This window comes from Phacochoerus africanus, chromosome 5 (assembly GCF_016906955.1).
Source record: "Phacochoerus africanus isolate WHEZ1 chromosome 5, ROS_Pafr_v1, whole genome shotgun sequence".
Lineage (NCBI taxonomy): Eukaryota > Metazoa > Chordata > Mammalia > Artiodactyla > Suidae > Phacochoerus > Phacochoerus africanus.
The window spans coordinates 85,004,597-85,021,600 of record NC_062548.1 but is presented as its reverse complement, the minus strand read 5'-3'; the positions used below and the strand labels follow the sequence as shown (position 1 = coordinate 85,021,600).

Here is a 17,004-nt window from a genome sequence, read left to right as displayed (position 1 = left end):
AGTCCAGCACGAACTTCATCTCCACAAAGTTAGCTCCATGGCAATGTAGCAAAAGCGAGACTATGAGTTTGTCTCAGATCCAATGATTCAGTCTTTTGGAGGCCATGGATTTTAAACCATGAAATTTCTTCTTTTTGTGGATTAGAGATGGGAGATTTGGGGAGTGAATCAAGGTGAATTGGTTTGGGGTCTGCAAAGGTGGAGGCTCCAAAATGTCCCAAAGTGAGGTTTTCAGAGAGAGGTTCTTTAAAGTCTAGAAGAGTCACTGGGCATAAAGACTGGGTTAGGTTGTGTAGGGCCAGATGCTGCCAACCCACTGCCATAGAATGGGCTCTTTCTCTTTTTTAGGGCCACACCTACCGCATATGGAAGATTCCAGATTAGGGCAATTGGAGCTGCACCTGAGGCCTACGTCAATACCCGTGGCAATGCAGGATCTGAGCCACATCTACGACCTACACCGCAGCTTGAGGCAAAGCTGGATCTTTAACCCACTAAGCAAGGTCAGGGATCAAACCCGCATCCTCATGGATACTAGTCGGATTCTTAACCTGTTGAGCCACAACGGGACCTCCAAGTGGGCTCTCTTCTTAAAACTACCGCTACAACCTGGCTGTACTGTTTACCAAACATTATCAAACATCAGAGAAAATAAAGGGAAAATATAAATGTGGACAAAGAGGAAGAAGACAATTTAAAATGTGAGAGTATATCAACAACATAAGGATACAAGTTGCGGAATTAAGAATAAGTGTCTTCAGGAGTTCCCGTTGTGGCGCAGCAGAAACAAATCTGACTAGGAACCACGAGGCTGCGGTTCTATCCCTAGCCTCACTCAGTGGGTTAAGGATCTGGGTGTTGCCGTGAGCTGTGGTGTAGGTCGCAGATGCAGCTCAGATCCCACGCAGCTGTGGCTGTAACTGTGGCCATCAGCTGTAGCTCCAATTCAACCCCTAGCCTGGGAACCTCCATATGTCACAGTGTGGCCCTAAAAAGCAATAAATATATATATATATATATGTGTGTGTGTGTGTGTGTGTATGTATATTTATATATATGTATGTGTTCAAATCCCAGTAGTGGGTCATCCTACAATATTATCTGACCAGTTCTCCTCATAACAGTCAAGGTCCTCAAGAACAAGGAAAAATCAGAGAAGAGTCCAAGGAGATGTGACAGCTAATGTGTAGCATCCTGGACCAGAAAAAGCCATTAGATAAAAAAGGAAATCTGAAACAACTATGGATTTTAGTTATTAATAATGTATCAATATTTGAACTTCTGTTGTGGCGCAGTAGGTTAAGGATCCAGCATTGTCACTGTGACAGCCTGGATTGCTGCAGTTCAGGTTCAATCTCTGGCCTAGAAATTGCCACATGCTGCAGGCACAGCCCCCCCCCCCCCCCAAAAAAAAAAGAAAAAAAGAAAAAAGAAAAGCCCACTGCCAATATTGGTTCATTAATGATAACAAATGTACCTCACTAATGTAATATGTTGATAACAGGGAAAACTGGATGTGAGGTATCTAAGAACTCCGTACTATTCTCTCAATTTTTCTGTAAATCTAAAAATGTTCTAAAAGATAAAGCTGACTTATGAGTTCCCTGCTGGTTCAGCAGGTTAAGGATCTGACATTGTCACTGCTGTGGCACCGGTTCTATCCCTGGCCTGGGAAATTTTGTGAGCTGTGGGCGTGGCCAAAAAAAAAAAAAAAGGAGGAATTGCTGTTGAGAAAACTGTCATAGGCAGTGGGCTTTGGGATGCAATCAATGGCAGCCACAGGAGTGTTTTAGGGCTGGCATCCTAGACTTCTAGCTGTAGTCACTCTGTCTGGCTTCCTTGGTTTCCTTCTTACATTCCATTGCCAATACCCGGCTCCAAAATTTTACCACTTGCCTGGATTAATATAATTTTTAGCTTCCTTAATACCAAGCTCTTTTCACTCTCAATCCTTCCTGTGTTCTGTCCCCAGAACAACTAAAATAGTCACAATCTACCTTATTTTCCATTATACTTAAAGTCAACTCTAAAAAAAGTTTTTTGTTTTTTGTTTTTTCTTTGTTTTGGTTTGGTTTGGGTTTTTTGCCCAACAGTAGCCAAAATCTTACACAGAAAGGAAGCATTAGGTAATCAGTGATGTACAATGAGCATTCTTACCTTGAGCTTGAAAAGATAACAGAAAAGTTGAAAGTGTTTGATTAATCAAATTTAAGTAAATTTCTAAAAAACTAAATTTGCTCAAATGGCAAATTTGTGAATCTAGGGGTTCTTTTAATTCAAATAAGGCAATAAAATTTTGTGATCAAGGAATACTTTGACACCTATACTAGAGGCTAACTTCTAGACTCAAGAAAATTGCTTCCAATCAGGAAGAAAAATGCGCTTATGAGAAAGTGCTTATTTATGAAATGTGTTTCTTAAAATTTAAGTCACATCACCAGTGCATTATTTTCTTTCTTTTTTTTTTTTCTCCCACAGGCAGGAATAGCTGTTGGGTTCTTCAGATGATTGTGATTTATTATCCCTCTTTGTACTAACTAATGAGACAAATTGTAATGAAATTGTAGTGTCTTTAACAGTTTCTAGGAGTTCCTGCCATGGCGCAGTGGAAATGAATCTGACTAGGAACCTTGAGATTGCTGGATCTATTCCTGGTCTTGCTCAGTGGGTTAAGAATCTGGGTGTTGCCGTGAGCTGTGGTGTAGGTCACAGACCTGGCTGGGATCTGGCATTGCTGTGGCTGTGGGGGTGGTGTAGGCCAGCAGTGTAGCTCCAATTCAACCCCTAGCCTGGGAACCTCCATAAGCTTCCCGTGCGGCCCTAAAAAGACAAAATACAGGGAGTTCCCGTTGTGGCTCAGTGGTTAACAATCCGACTGGGAACCATGAGGTTGAGGGTTCGATCCCTGGCCTTGCTCAGTGGGTTAAGGATCCGGTGTTGCCGTGAGCTGTGGTGTAGGGCACAGACGCGGCTCAGATCCCGAGTTGCAGTGGCTGTGGTATAGGCCATCGGCTATAGCTCAGATTGGATCCCTAGCCTGGGAACCTCCATATGCCATGGGAACGGCCCTAGAAAAGACAAAAAGACAAAAAAAAACCCAAAAAACAGTTTCTAAACCTAAAGGAAAACATTGCTTTTGCCTTAACAAAGGTTGAGAGGAGACTGAATCTAAGAAATTAGAAATAAGGTTTGTTTGTTTATTTGTTTGTTTGTTTTTAAAGGGAGTAAGTAGAAGTTAAAGATAATAGATCAAGGAGTTCCTGTGGTGCAATGGGAGTGCTGGACTTGGGTTCGATCCCCATCCTGGCGCAGTGGATTAAGGATCTTGCGTTGCTATGCCTTGCTGCATCTGGGCTTGATCTGATCCCTGGCCAGGGAACTCCATATGCCATGGGCGGCCACAAAAGAAAAAAAATAGTAATAGATCAATATGTAAGATATTTGGAACAGAATGACACAAAAGGGATGAGATTTAAGATAAAAGATAAAGCCAGGCAGAGCCTCCTTGACTGCCCACTTGCTTCTCTCAAAGTACCCTACCTGAATAGGTCTATTTCTTGCCTAAAAAAGAAAAGGTAAAGCCAGAAATCAATTAGTTTTTAAGATAAAAGCAAAGGTTAGTATTTGGTAAAAGATTTAATAGTATCAGAGTTGTGCTCACATATTTATGTACAAGTATGTCCATCAGTGTTATTTATAAAAGAAGTGGGTTGTCTAACAGTAAGAAAATAATTATAATGCTTATATAAAATGAAAAAAAGTATAGATATTAAAAATGATCCTTTTGAAAGATATTGGGAAATGTTCATAATAAAAATGATGTTATATTTAACAAAGTAAATATACACTGGCTCCAACTTAAAAAATTATAAAATACATATGTATTTTCTCAAAATGCTAAACATAGAAATACTATGTGACTCAGCAATTTCACATCCAGGTATTTACCCAAGAGAAATTAAAACATATGTCTATGCAAAAACTTATTCATGAATGTTCATAGTAGCATTATTTATAATAGCCAGAGTGGAAAAAACTCAAATTTGCAAAATTTGATGTATTCATAAAATGTTATTCGGCAATAAAAAAATATGAGGTACTGTTACATGCAGCAACATAAATCTCAGAAACGTTATGCTAAGTCGAAAGAAGCCAAACACAAAAGACCACATATTGTATGATTCTGTTTGTATGAAATGTCAAGAATTGGCAGATCTATAGAGAAATAGATTAGTGGTTGCCAAGGACTGGGGAACAGGGAGTAGAGAGTGACTGCTAATGGCTAAGTCATTTCTTTTAGAGGTGATAAAAATGCTTGGAATTTAGGTTATGGTGATGTTCGTGAAACTATATATACATAGATCAGTATATACAGTATAAAATATCGGTATATTTCAACAGTTTTTCTCTCTAGATGGTGGAATCATAAGAGGTTTTGTTTTCTTTTTTTCTGCATTTTCCAAATTTTCTAGTGAAAGATGTCATTTAAAACAAATAAATGAGAGAATTAGTAACCAGCACTATTCTAAATGTGATTTGCGGAGTTCTCATTGTGGCTCAGTGGTAAAGGATCTGACTAGTATCCATAGGATGCAGGTTCAATCCCTGGCCTCACTCAGTGGGATAAGTATCTGGTGGTGTTGTGAGCTGTAGTGTAGGTCGCAGACATGGGCTTGGATCCCACGTTGCTGTGGCTGTGGTGTAGGCCAGTAGCTGCAGCTCTGATTCGACCCCTAGCCTGAGAACTTCCATATGCTGCATGTGCGGCCTTAAAAAGAAAATACATAAAATAAAAATAAAGGTGGCTTTGTGAGCTGGTGCTGATCCCCAGGTGTCACTGGTCTGCAACTAAATGCATAAATTGAGGTAAAATACCTAGAAACTTTAAATAACTATTCTACATTGCTGTGATATCCAAGTGTATGGTCAGTTTTTTTGGCCATGCCAATGGCATGCAGAAGTTCCTGGGCCTGGGATCGAACCCAGGCCACAGCAGTAACCCAAACTGCTGCAGTGACATTGCCAGATCCCTAATTCGCTGTACCACAGGAGAACTCCTGATTACTTTAATTCTCTTTTACTAAAATATTGGTCCTCAGTGGATTGGGATTAAAAATAAAAACCTACTCCTTCACCATAGATAGTTAGTGAAGCCCTGCCCTAGAGAAATTCCTTAATATCCTTTTCAGAAATGTCAAGATCAAAGGGATTGATCGAAACTGAAACATTGTAAGAAGATATAGGAAATCATACTAGTACCAATGATTAGAGCAAATCATGTTTATAAGGAAATAAAAGCAAAAGGCTTATGGATTGAACAGAATGAATAGAAAGGGAGAAAAGAAAAAAACAACAACACTGCCATCAGTTTCAAACTGTCAAACAAAAATGCAAAAGGAGGTCTCCATCTGCCTCTCGATGATGGTTTCCACTGCTTGTAACAGGTGTGGCATTGTTGTAGGGGTAGGAAGGGGGAAGGGGGTTGGAAAACAGTGTGAAGCGCAAAACGCTCAGCCTGTCTGAACCCTGTGGCCGCCTGGAATGTGACATTGCCTCTTCCCTGGTTTGGATCCCTGAACCTCCCCAGAACCAATGAGCCAGGTCAGCTTTAACACGTTTCCCAGACATCTCGGGAGTGTGGAATCCAAGACCAATCAAAGGCTGTGGAATTTGATCTGCACTAACTGTGTAGCATGGGGCAAGGCAGAAGGTGCTCAATTTCATGGCAAAAACGTTCTCTGCCTGCAGCCTCACACTGCCCTTCACAAACCAGAAGGGTAGAATGGGACCACCGGGAGAATGGCTCAGTTGATGAATCTTCAACACTGTATTCTTGCATCTTCATGAACCCTGCAAGACAGAGGGACTTTAAAATGTGGCCCAAGATGGATGTGTACATGGATGTTGTGGCTACCATGGTTGAAGCCAGGCATGTACTGACCCAATGTGGGTCATTACAGCGTAATATTAAAAGTACATTACTTCTGACACAAAGACATTTCAATTCCAGATGAATAGATATTAGCTATAAAATTTTGCTAACTCTTTTGCAGTGAATTTGTAGGCTCTTCTGCTTAACTATAGCATTAGGGGGATTGGTGCCCAGTTCCTTAATGAGTGAAATGCTGCCTTGGTGTCATCACCAAATGCTGCCTTGGTGTCATCACAAGGACAGCGTTTCCTATGATATAGCTCAATGTTACTTGTTCCATGAGAAACAACTGGGTGATGAATGGATTACATAAAAACCTTATCAAGCTATAATGACTTTGATGTTTTAAATGGCTTCTTCATGAAAAGGTTAATTGTGAATCATGAATAATGAAGGCTTCTCTATAGAACAATCTTTCTCTTGTGTAGACATCATATATTCTGAAACTTTAGCCATTTGTCTTGATGTTTAATATCATTTTTTTTCTTTCTTCCTAAAATAAAACCTAAAGGTTTTGGCCATTAATGTAGAAGGAAAAAAAACTCTTTCAATCCAAGTGCCTTGTTAAATAAACAGCTCAATGTTGATGAGTTTCAGAAACTTCCATTTAATTGTCTAAAATCTGAAATAAGACCTCCAATCAGCACCCCCCCCCCAGCTGTGGTAGGGAAAAAGGCTGCACTAATTATATGAAAGAGAGAAGGTACTCATTTCATTCCACTTGTCCTTTGAGGAGAGGAGGGAACCTGTTTAATGTCCAACAAGGTCAGGACTAGTTGATGGGCTCAGTGGCTCTTGTGTGAGGAATAAAGGAATCTCACGTTAGAAGTTTTAGGGCTTAGAATGGGAGGCAGTGTGATGTTGGTTACACTGTGTTTTGGTCAGCAGTCTTGGGTTGCAGGAAATAAATGCCACTCAAACCAGCTTAGAAGAGCATTGGCTCATGTAACTGAAAGCCCAGTCCAGGTTTCAAGCCTTCTGGCATGGTTAGATCAGGCAGAGTCATTTGCAGTTTGACTCTCTCCATACCTCTCTCTCAGCCCGCTTTCTTCTGTGCTGGTAGTTTCTGCACATGTCTTTTTTGTCTTTTTTTTTCCCCCCGAGGGCCGCACCTGCAGCATATAGAAGTTCCCAGGCTAGGGGTCTAATCAGCTACAACTGCCAGCCTACAGCACAGCCACAGCAGCATGGGATCCGAGCTGCATCTGCAACCTACACCATAGCTCACGGCAACGCCGGATCCTTAACTCACTGAGTGAGGCCAGGAATCAAGCCCGTGATCACATGGATCCTAGTCAGGTTCACTATTGCTGAGCCATGATGAAAACTCCAGGAGTCATACTTTTGTCAGAGGACCTCACCAGATCACATGGATCAAGACTTCAGGAGGTGTCTGAGGATTCACATGCACCCCAGACCTATCTGGAGCACAAATTGTGGGGACCCTGTCACCAAGAGTCCAAACCCTCTGGCCACCAACCCCAAAGGTGACTGAAAGCAGGAGAGGGAGGCAGGACAGAACTGCTCACCCGAGGAGGAGTTGTCTGACTGCAATGTGCAGATGCCAGCAGTGTCAGAAAAACCCCCTTGCTCTAAAGAGAGCTCCCCATCTGCTGGCTGATGCCTGAAATTCTACCTCGACTCTCTCTCTGGCTTTTGCTGTAAGCCCTTGAGAGTGGAAACACTTTAAGTTTCTATCAGACATTCTTGGTATGAAGGATTAGAAAGCAGGTTTTGATAATAGGAGGGAATGAAGTTTTCAGGGTTCTGGGAGTCTGGGGTCAAGGAATAAATGGGGAGGAAGGTGAGAAGTGATGAAGAATATGAAAGAACAGCCACTTTCCATCATGTCCATGGCTGGAACTACGTGAGGCAAGGGTTTGTGATGCAGGTAGGTGCCATAGTGTCACTGAGTTGAAGTGGCAGCCTAAAGAGCAAGAGGGAAGGAAGCCCTGTGGGGAGTGATGGCTTCATGGAAAAGCAGTCCAAGAACCAAGTCTCAGAGGATTTAGAGGTGGGGACAGATAAAAGTAGGGGAGGACAATCACAGTGGGGAAATAACATTGAGCAAATGGATGGAGATTGAAACAAGTTCTCTATGTGCTGGTTGTCTTGTTTTTCCAGGGCCTGCCTTGTTACCAGGCTACTTTACAGATGGGTTACCTTTCCTTTGATACACAAATAATTTTTTTAATTGTGATAAAATGCATACAATACAAAATTTGCCATTTTAGCTGTTTTTTAAGTGTACTGTCTAGTAGCATTAAGATATTCACATTATTGTGCAACCATCATCACTAGCCATCTCTAGAACATTTTCAACATCCCAAACAGAAACTATATCCATTAAATAGTAACTCACCATTTCCCTCTTGCCCCAGCATCTGGTAACCACTCTTCTACTTTCTGCATCTATGAATTTGACTATTCCAGGAATGTGATATAATTGGACTCTATGATACAAGTCATTTTGTATCTGGCTTACTTCACTTAGTATAATGCCTTCAACCATTCATCTATGTATCACACATACCGGAATTTTATTCTTTTTTAAGGTTGAATAACATTTAATTGTATGTATATACCACATTTTGTTTATCCACTCACCTGTCAATGAATACCTGGGTTGTTATGGCTATTGTGAATGAGACTGCTGTGAACATGAGTGTACTATTTGAATCCCTGCTTTTACTTCATTTGTGTGTATACCCAGAAGTGGAATCGGTGGGTCAAATGAAATTCTATGTTTAATTTTTGGAAGAACTGACATACCACTTTCCACAGAACTATACCATTTTACATTTTCAACAGCAATGTACAAGGGTTCCAATTTCTCCACATCCCTACCAACACTTTTTTTTTTCTATTGTATTTTTAATAATAGCCTTCTTAATGGGGTGTGAGGTGGTAGCTCATTGTGGTTTTGATTAGCTCCTTTAATGGTTAGTGATTTTGAGTATCTTTTCATATACTTGCTAACCATTTGTACATCTTCTTTGGAGAAATGTCTATTAAAGTCCTTTACCCATATGTGAATTGGGGATTGTGGGGGGTGGGGGGGTTTAATGATTTTTATTTTTTCCATTATAGTTTATTTACAGTGTTCTGTCAATTTCTACTGTACAACAAAGTGACCCAGTCACACACATATATATGCATTCTTTTTCTCACATTATCCCCCATCGTGTTGCATCATATGTGACTAGATATAGTTCCCTGTGCTATACAGCAGAATCTCATTGCTTATCCACTCCAAATGTGTAGTTTGTATCTATTAGCCCCAGACTTCCAGTCCGTCTCACTCCATCCCCCTCCCCCTTGGCAACCACAAGTCTGTTCTCCAAGTCCATGAGCTTCTTTTCTGTGGAAAGGTTCATTTGTGCCATCTATTGGATTCCAGATATGTGATATCATATGGTATTTGGCTTTCTCTTTCTGACTCACTTCACTTAGTGTGAGAGTCTCTAGTTCCATCTGTGTTGCCACAAATGGCATTATTTTGTTCTTTTTTATGGCTGAGTAGTATTCCATTGTGTATATATACCACATCTTCTTAATCCCTTCATCTATTGATGGACATTTAGGTTGTTTCCATGTTTTGGCTATTGTGGATAGTGTTGCAATGAACATACGGGTGCATGTATCTTTTTCAAGGAAAGTTCTGTCCGGGTATATGCCCAAGAGTGGGATTGCTGGATTATATGGTAGTTCTATATTTAGTTTTCTGAAGTACCTCCATACTGTTTTCCACAGTGGTTGTACCAGTTTACATTCAAATCGGGGATTGTTGTTATTGTTCTGAGTTATAAGATGTCTCTTTAATTTCTGCTGTATATAAAAGTGACCCACTGAACAAGGTGAGGGATTGAACCCACATCCTCATGGATACTAGTTTGGTTCATTTCTGCTGCACCACAGAGGAACTTCCAAAGTGCATTCATCTTAAGCACAGAGTTTGATGGATTTTTTCATATGTCTAGACCTGTGTAACTACTAGTAGATTTATATAAAATATTACTATTGTGCATTGTTAGTGTACATGAGATGTGAGATGATTTGGGCTCTTAAAATCTCAATCTAGCGGCAGTGTAGAGTAAGGCGGCTGAGACAGGCTCTGATTCTTCTTCATCTGGGAGTCTTAACTGGAGGAAGCACCTAAAAATTCTTCTGACTCTGCCAGGAGTGACAGAAGTTCACATATTCTGCAAAATCAGCTTTGTCCTGAGCCCTCCAACAAACTCGATACACACATACACACACACATTCATCCAGTATTTGTGAAATTTGCAGGTTCTGACTTGGTGAAAAATCCAGAAATAAAGGACTCTATCCAATATTCTGTGATAATTTATAGGGGAAAAGAATCTGAAAAAGAATGGATGTATAACTGAATCACTTTCTTGTATAGCAGAAATTACCACAAGCTTGTAAATCAACTATACTTGAATAAAACTTAAAATGAAGTGGGGAAAAACAACAAAGATAAAGAAGTCCCTGCCTTTCTTTAAGAGAAGAGTCAGTGTCGCTGCATCCCCAAAGACCTCCCAGGGCTCACCTTCTGACTTTTTCGAACATGGTTAGCAGCAGCTGCCATACTCCTGATACCCTCTTGTTCTTCTCAGAAAACCCTAGCTCTGTTCTCCCTGTCCGTGCCATAGGCATCACCTACTCACCTGAAATTGGGTCTGATCATCTTATCCTACTCCTGTGTCTTCAGCTCTGGCCTCTAGAGCTGCCAGTTGTCTTGTGTGTCCAGGAATTTGGCCCAATGATGTGGGATCTGAAGGAAATGGGCCAGTTAGTTAGCCTGGAGTGAACACCATTAGGAGGTAAGTTGATCCCTGACCTCAGGGCTATAGAGAGGGATTTTTATAAGAAGGAGGTAAGCTGATTGTTTATGGTCTATGAAATAAACAGTATCATGAGCTCAGGTTAAGAAAGAAAAGGTTGGCATTTGGAGTGTAGAAAGAAAATCTTTGTCCGAAGAGTGGCCAAGGTGGTGCTGTGTGGCTTCTGCTCTGGTCCTCTCAGAGTAGAGGACACTCAGACTGTAGCTGAGGGGAGAGTTTCGTGGTTCTCCTGACTTGAGGTGATGGGTGAGGTTGGGCTGGTGCTCTGATCCCTCTAACTGAGCAGTTCCAAGATTCCGTGATGTCACTGAGGAGAGAAGAATGGGGAGCTGGGCTTAGCTCAGCTACTCCAATTCCTCTCTCCTCTGGATTCTGATAGTTTTTGGGGTGAGGGGAGGTGAGCTGAGTCCCACGTGTCCCAGCTCAGTCTCCCCTCTAGCCACCTCAGCCCCCACCACATTTATGGAGAGAGATTAACCAGTGTGAGTCCACACCATCAAAACAAACAGAGCATCTTTTATGAAGCTGATCAAAAGAACAACAATGAAAACATCCTTTTATTCTTCTGTTTCTAGAAAACTTAAAAGAACAAGAGAACTACATTGAAACTGAGCTGGAAAAGTATATTTGGACAATCTGTGATTGTGAGAGTGGATGAGTCTTCTAGATAACTCTACGAGCTTTGAAATCACAGTATTCACTTTCTTCATCATCCTTCTAATTTGCTTCAGTTTCATCTTCTTTTTATTGGTGTTTTTTTTATATAAATGGTATAAATCCATGCTGATAAATTGGGATCAGATTTCAAGTCACTCTAGCAAATGTATCTAGAAATAATATAAAACAATTTAAAATAGAGCAAATAATAATGTAGCAGCTATCTGTTTTTTCTATTTCAGGGTTTTAGAAATGCTAATTTCCTATTTAAAAATGAAGCTCCATATCAAGCCTTAATTAACATCAAGACCATTCTTCCTTTTCCGATTTTTTTGCTTGTTTGTTTCCAGTGCCCAAAGCAGGACAGATGAAGAGACAGAAAAAGGTCCTTGTACAGATGCCAATGGAGGTGAAGATTGTACAGTTGCCAATACAGAGATAAACAATTTAGAAGACCAAGAAAAGTAAGTCATTATCTTAGAATATGGTAGAATGCTACTTTTGTGTGTGATAACAGTGGCTAAGAGGCATGAGTTTTAAAAATGTTGCTGGTTGATTTTCTAGGACTCTTGTACCCATGAGGCCTGGCATTCTTGTCCAGAGACGGGTTAAAGAAGCGACAGGCACATTAGGAAATGGAGAGGAAGTGGAGGATGAAGAGGAGGACAAAATAAAAGAAATGCAAAAGCTTGAGAATGCTGGAGAAAATCATCAAGAGGTGATGGGCTTTTCTGTGCTCAAGGGGCAGATAGATTAGAGTTTGACTGAAGAAGAGGTAAATTCCGTGGCTAGGTATAATAAAGGATTGTCTTGTCTGTAACTGAGGTTTGTATCTGGAAGGAGTGCAGTGTTCACAGTCATTTAAACTGTTCTCCTTAGTTTATTAAATCATGTTCTTAAACCAATTACACATGCCATGCCTGGGCACTCACTTCATCTTCATTCTTATATTTGTGTTTTTCTTAACAATTGCCCTTCGGAGTTCTCTCTGTGGAGCAGTGGGTTAATGACTCAGCTTGTCTCTGTGGCAGCACTGGTTCGATCCCCAGCTTGGCACAGTGGCTTAAGGATCTGGCAATGCCGCAGCTGTGGCAAAGATCACAGCTCTGGCTCACACTTGATGACTGGCCCAGGAACTTCCATATGCCATGGGTGCGACTGAAAAAGAAAAAAAAACATTCCCCTTCACTTTGCTTTACTCAGAGTCCTAAGATCATAGAGCTGGAGAAGGCCTTGGAGGTCATTGAGGGATTCAACCCTCTCATGCTACAAATGAGAAAATAAGATGAACTGTTCAAAGTCACTCCTCCACGATGGCAGAGCTCAGGACCAGACACCAAACACCTGCTCTACTTCCAGGCTTCTTTTACAATTAGCATGTAAACTGTTTCACATGCATTGAGCTCCATGTTTGGGGCTCCCTAATAAGAACAACTCACATGCCTCATCCCTGCCAACTTAAAAATCATGGCCAGCTGGAGACAGAATGATGGTCCAGGAAGCTCTTGGGTTTAACTGCTTCGTAGAGAGAGTAACAGATGTTGCCAAATGCTATTTGTATTTTTTTAATTTTTTTTATTTTTGCCAAATGCTATTTGAATATAGCAATGTATACTTTTATAAACATAGAAATATGAAAATTAGATCATGATGGAATATTACTACTTGCCTATATCATTTAGAAGTCCTTTTTCTTTTTCTCACTAACAATGTACATATAACATTACATATATACATATACACTTTTTTTTTTTTGTCTTTTTAGGGCTATACCCATGGCATATGGAGGTTCCCAGGGTAGGGGTCTAATTGGAGCTGTTGTTTCCAGCCTATGCCAGAGCCACAGCAACACCAGATCTGAGCCACGTCTGTGACCTACACCACAGCTCACAGCAATGCTGGATCCTTAACCCACTGAGCGAGCCCAGGGATCAAACCCTCAACCTCATGGTTCCTAATCAGATTCATTCCTGCTGTGCCAATACGGGAACTCCAATATAACCTATATTTTTAAAAGCAGGGTGTATTGCATTCATAAATTGATCTTATAATTTTTGTCCCATTCTCTTACAGAATGACTATTTGCTAAAACCACCCATACCTGTCACTGGAAGTCCTTTGGTCATTGATAACCATAAAAGACCCTTAAAAGGAGTGACGTTTTCTAGGGAGGTAATTGTTGTGGACCTTGGAAAGGACAACCCTATAGCCCGAAGCTATACTCGATTACATAAAGAGAGAAAATGAAGCTCAAAAAAGGCTGAGAGTGGAAGAAATATAACCTTAGACTAACAATGAAATGGCTGGGGGTCCAAAATCTTATTGAAACAGCAAAAAATGGAAAATTAAGGAAATACAAATAGTATTTTACCTTTGTGCAGAAAGAAATGGGCTATGTGCAAAATGCTATAAGTAAAATACCCAGAGCTTGAATATAGATTTTTAAAAATTCAAATCTGAGTTCAAGAAATTAATTGTATTAAGTGTCCTTAAAATTCTGTCTAATCAAAGACTGTTCTCACATGTGAATAAAGTTATTTGTGTTTGTGCAAATGTCTTTTAGGTTAATCACACTCAAGGGTGACTTTGGAACCAGCACGGATTCTTGATGCTTTGATCACAGGCCTTTAGGACCAGTGATATTACTGGTATCATCATGGAAACTTCCAATAACTAGGACTAGGATCTCCTCTACATAATTCCCTTTGAACTCAGCCCTAAAACCTTTCTCATACTAACAACTGCTTTTTAAGATTAATACCAAAACAACTACCATCAACACCAAAATATCCTGTTACTTCAGACAAATCCTGAGATTATACTATTCTTGATTTCAGTAGTTTAAAATTTGTTTTTCATATGTGGAATATGACAGTACAGACCAATATAACATCATCCAAACCATTACAGTCAACATTTGTAAAAGGTATAAGGGGCTATGTGAGAGATTAAAAAGCAGAAAACAGGAGTTCCCGTCGTGGCGCAGTGGTTAACGAATCCCACTAGGAACCATGAGGTTGCGGGTTCGGTCCCTGCCCTTGCTCAGTGGGTTAATGATCCAGCATTGCCGTGAGCTGTGGTGTAGGTTGCAGACGTGGCTCGGATCCCACATTGCTGTGGCTCTGGCGTAGGCCGGTGGCTGCAGCTCCAATTTGACCCCTAGCCTGGGAACCTCCATATGCCGCGGGAGCGGCCCAAGAAATAGCAACAAAAACAACAACAACAACAACAAAAAAGACAAAAGACAAAAAAAAATGCTGGAAAAAAAAAGCAGAAAACATAGCATTTGATTAAGGGCCTGGCACATTGTCATGTATATGGCATATGCTTAATAAATGTTGACTAATGGGGAGAATAAGTGACAAAGTATTTATAATGTATGGCCAATGCTAACTGGGGGTGTATTGACAACTTTTGTTGAGAATTCCCTGTGGTCTGGGACCTTTCCACTGTGGGGAGGAAATGGAACTTACTGGAGTGGGAGGTTTGGCTAATACAGGCAGAGAGAGGAGTGTATTTCAGATGGTGAAAAGCAAAGCCAAGGCAAAGAGGTGAGAATGGGTATTGATTTTGTGGGACACCAGTTAGCTGTAGTGAGGTTGGCCTTGAGGGGAGTTGAGAGGTAACATAGAGAGTAGTGAGGAGTCAAAGTAAAGTAATTCTTAGGATCCCATCCCAGGTATAGAGTGGAAAGTGGAGTAAAGCAATGTGCACTGGAGTTCCTGTCGTGGCTAGGTGGTTAATAAATCTGACTAGGAACCATGAGGTTGTGGGTTCAATCCCTGGCCTTGGTCAGTGGGTTGAGGATCAGGCATTGCTGTGAGCTGTGGTGTAGGTTGCCGATGTGGCTCGGATCCCACATTGCTGTGGCTTTGGTGTAGGCCGGTGGCTACAGCTCCGATTGGACCCCTAGCCTGGGAACCTCCATATGCCTCAGGAGTGGCCCTAGAAATGGCAAAAAGCCAAAAAAAAAAAAAAGGAAAAAAAATGCAATCTGCACTGGAGGGGGTCTACAGAAGGATTCAGAGCCCATGAGACAATAAGTACAAGTAGAAAAACAAGTGGCCAAAATTTTTAATTGCTTATCCTGACTTTGTAATCAAAGAAATTCAAATCAAAACAATAATATGTGAATTTTAAAATCTATCAAGTTGTCAGATAAAGAAAGATGAACGACACAGGTAAAGGGATGGGTAAAAGCATAAATAGATGTATAAGTTGTTAAGTCATTCTGGAAGCTACCTGGGCAGTTTCTGTCAAAATATATCTGCCTTTTAACCTTGCAATCCTGCTACTTGGAAATTATGATACACTTGAAAGACTTCACTGATGTATAAACTTGCTTGCTTTTTCTAGCAAGGTTTCAGAGAGAGACCAACAGAGTGAGCATGAAGATTGGCGGGGTTTGAGCAACCCAATCCTGGACATGACATCCCATCACTTCTGCTATATACTCTATTCATTGGAAGCAAGTCACTAGGTCCAGCCCACATGCAAAGAGAAGGGATATACAAGGACATGGAAACCAAGGAATGGGGGTCATTGATGGTCATCCTAGAGGCCGCCTACCAGAGTCTCAGGATTGTACTGCCTTGGTTGGCTGGGTAGTCCTCTCTGGGAGAACTTGACTTCAGTAGAGGTCAAGAGCACTACCAAGTGAAGTGCATTTGCTTCCAGAGCTATTAAAATATGTGATGTGATTATAATGCTATGATATAATGTATTGGCAGAGGGGAATGTGACTCTCAGAGAGGTGAAAGACATCAAGGCAAGTTTTGCAGAGGAAGAAATATCAGAGCAAAGTGAAGGTGAAGGAGGTGAGAGTGGGAAAAAGGCCCCCCCAGGCAGAGGCAGAGGGTCCTGCAAGTGCAGAGGCAGAGGGTCCTGCAAGTGCAGAGGCACAGATGTGTTGGAGAGCCCCAGAGTTTGGCTGCTGTGTAGGATGCAGGCAATGAAACAATTCAAGACTCCTGGAAAGGCAGGCCAGGCCAGCCCTTGAGTGAGCCTTGATGAGGGGGTGGACATGAGGATTCATTGATAAATGTAAAGTAGAGCTATTATATAATGGTTTTGTTAAAAGAAAAAAAAAAGATTGCTGTGGATGTAGTGGAGGATAGATTGAAGAGGAGAGAGACTGGTGGGGGCAGGAAGACCATTAGGAAGGCCATTGAAAAGATCCAGGCAATAAAAGGTGAAGAGCAAAACAGGGTGGGGTGGAATAAAGAAAAATGATTCAAGCAGGAATTTCCCATTGTGGCTCAGTGGGATACAAACCCAACTAGTATTCATGAGGACACAGGTTTGATCGCTGGCCTTGCTCAGTGGATTAAGGATCCGGCATTGCCATGAGCTGTGGTGTAGTTTGCAGACACAGCTCGGATCTGGCATTGCTGTGGCTGTGGTGTAGACCAGTAGCTGTAACTCCAATTCGATCCCTGGCCTGGGAACTTCCACTTGCTGCAGATGCAGCTCTAGGAAGAAAAAGAAAAAATATATAGGAAGCAGACTTGATAGGCTGTCCAGTCAGCCATGAGGGATGAGAAAGTTTGCCTCACTGTACAACTC

The 17,004-nt window shown here is 41.2% G+C and overlaps 1 protein-coding gene across 1 annotated transcript; it reads left to right on the top strand.

Annotated features, from left to right (window-relative positions):
• Positions 1-10,505: 10,505 nt before the first annotated feature.
• C5H2orf74 (chromosome 5 C2orf74 homolog) lies at positions 10,506-13,812 on the top strand. Its single transcript, XM_047782804.1, has 4 exons — positions 10,506-10,729; positions 11,790-11,903; positions 12,004-12,157; positions 13,513-13,812. Exons 1-4 carry the CDS (start codon positions 10,506-10,508, stop codon positions 13,684-13,686), a joined length of 666 nt encoding a protein of 221 aa, XP_047638760.1. The 3' UTR covers positions 13,687-13,812.
• The last annotated feature ends 3,192 nt before the right edge of the window (positions 13,813-17,004 follow it).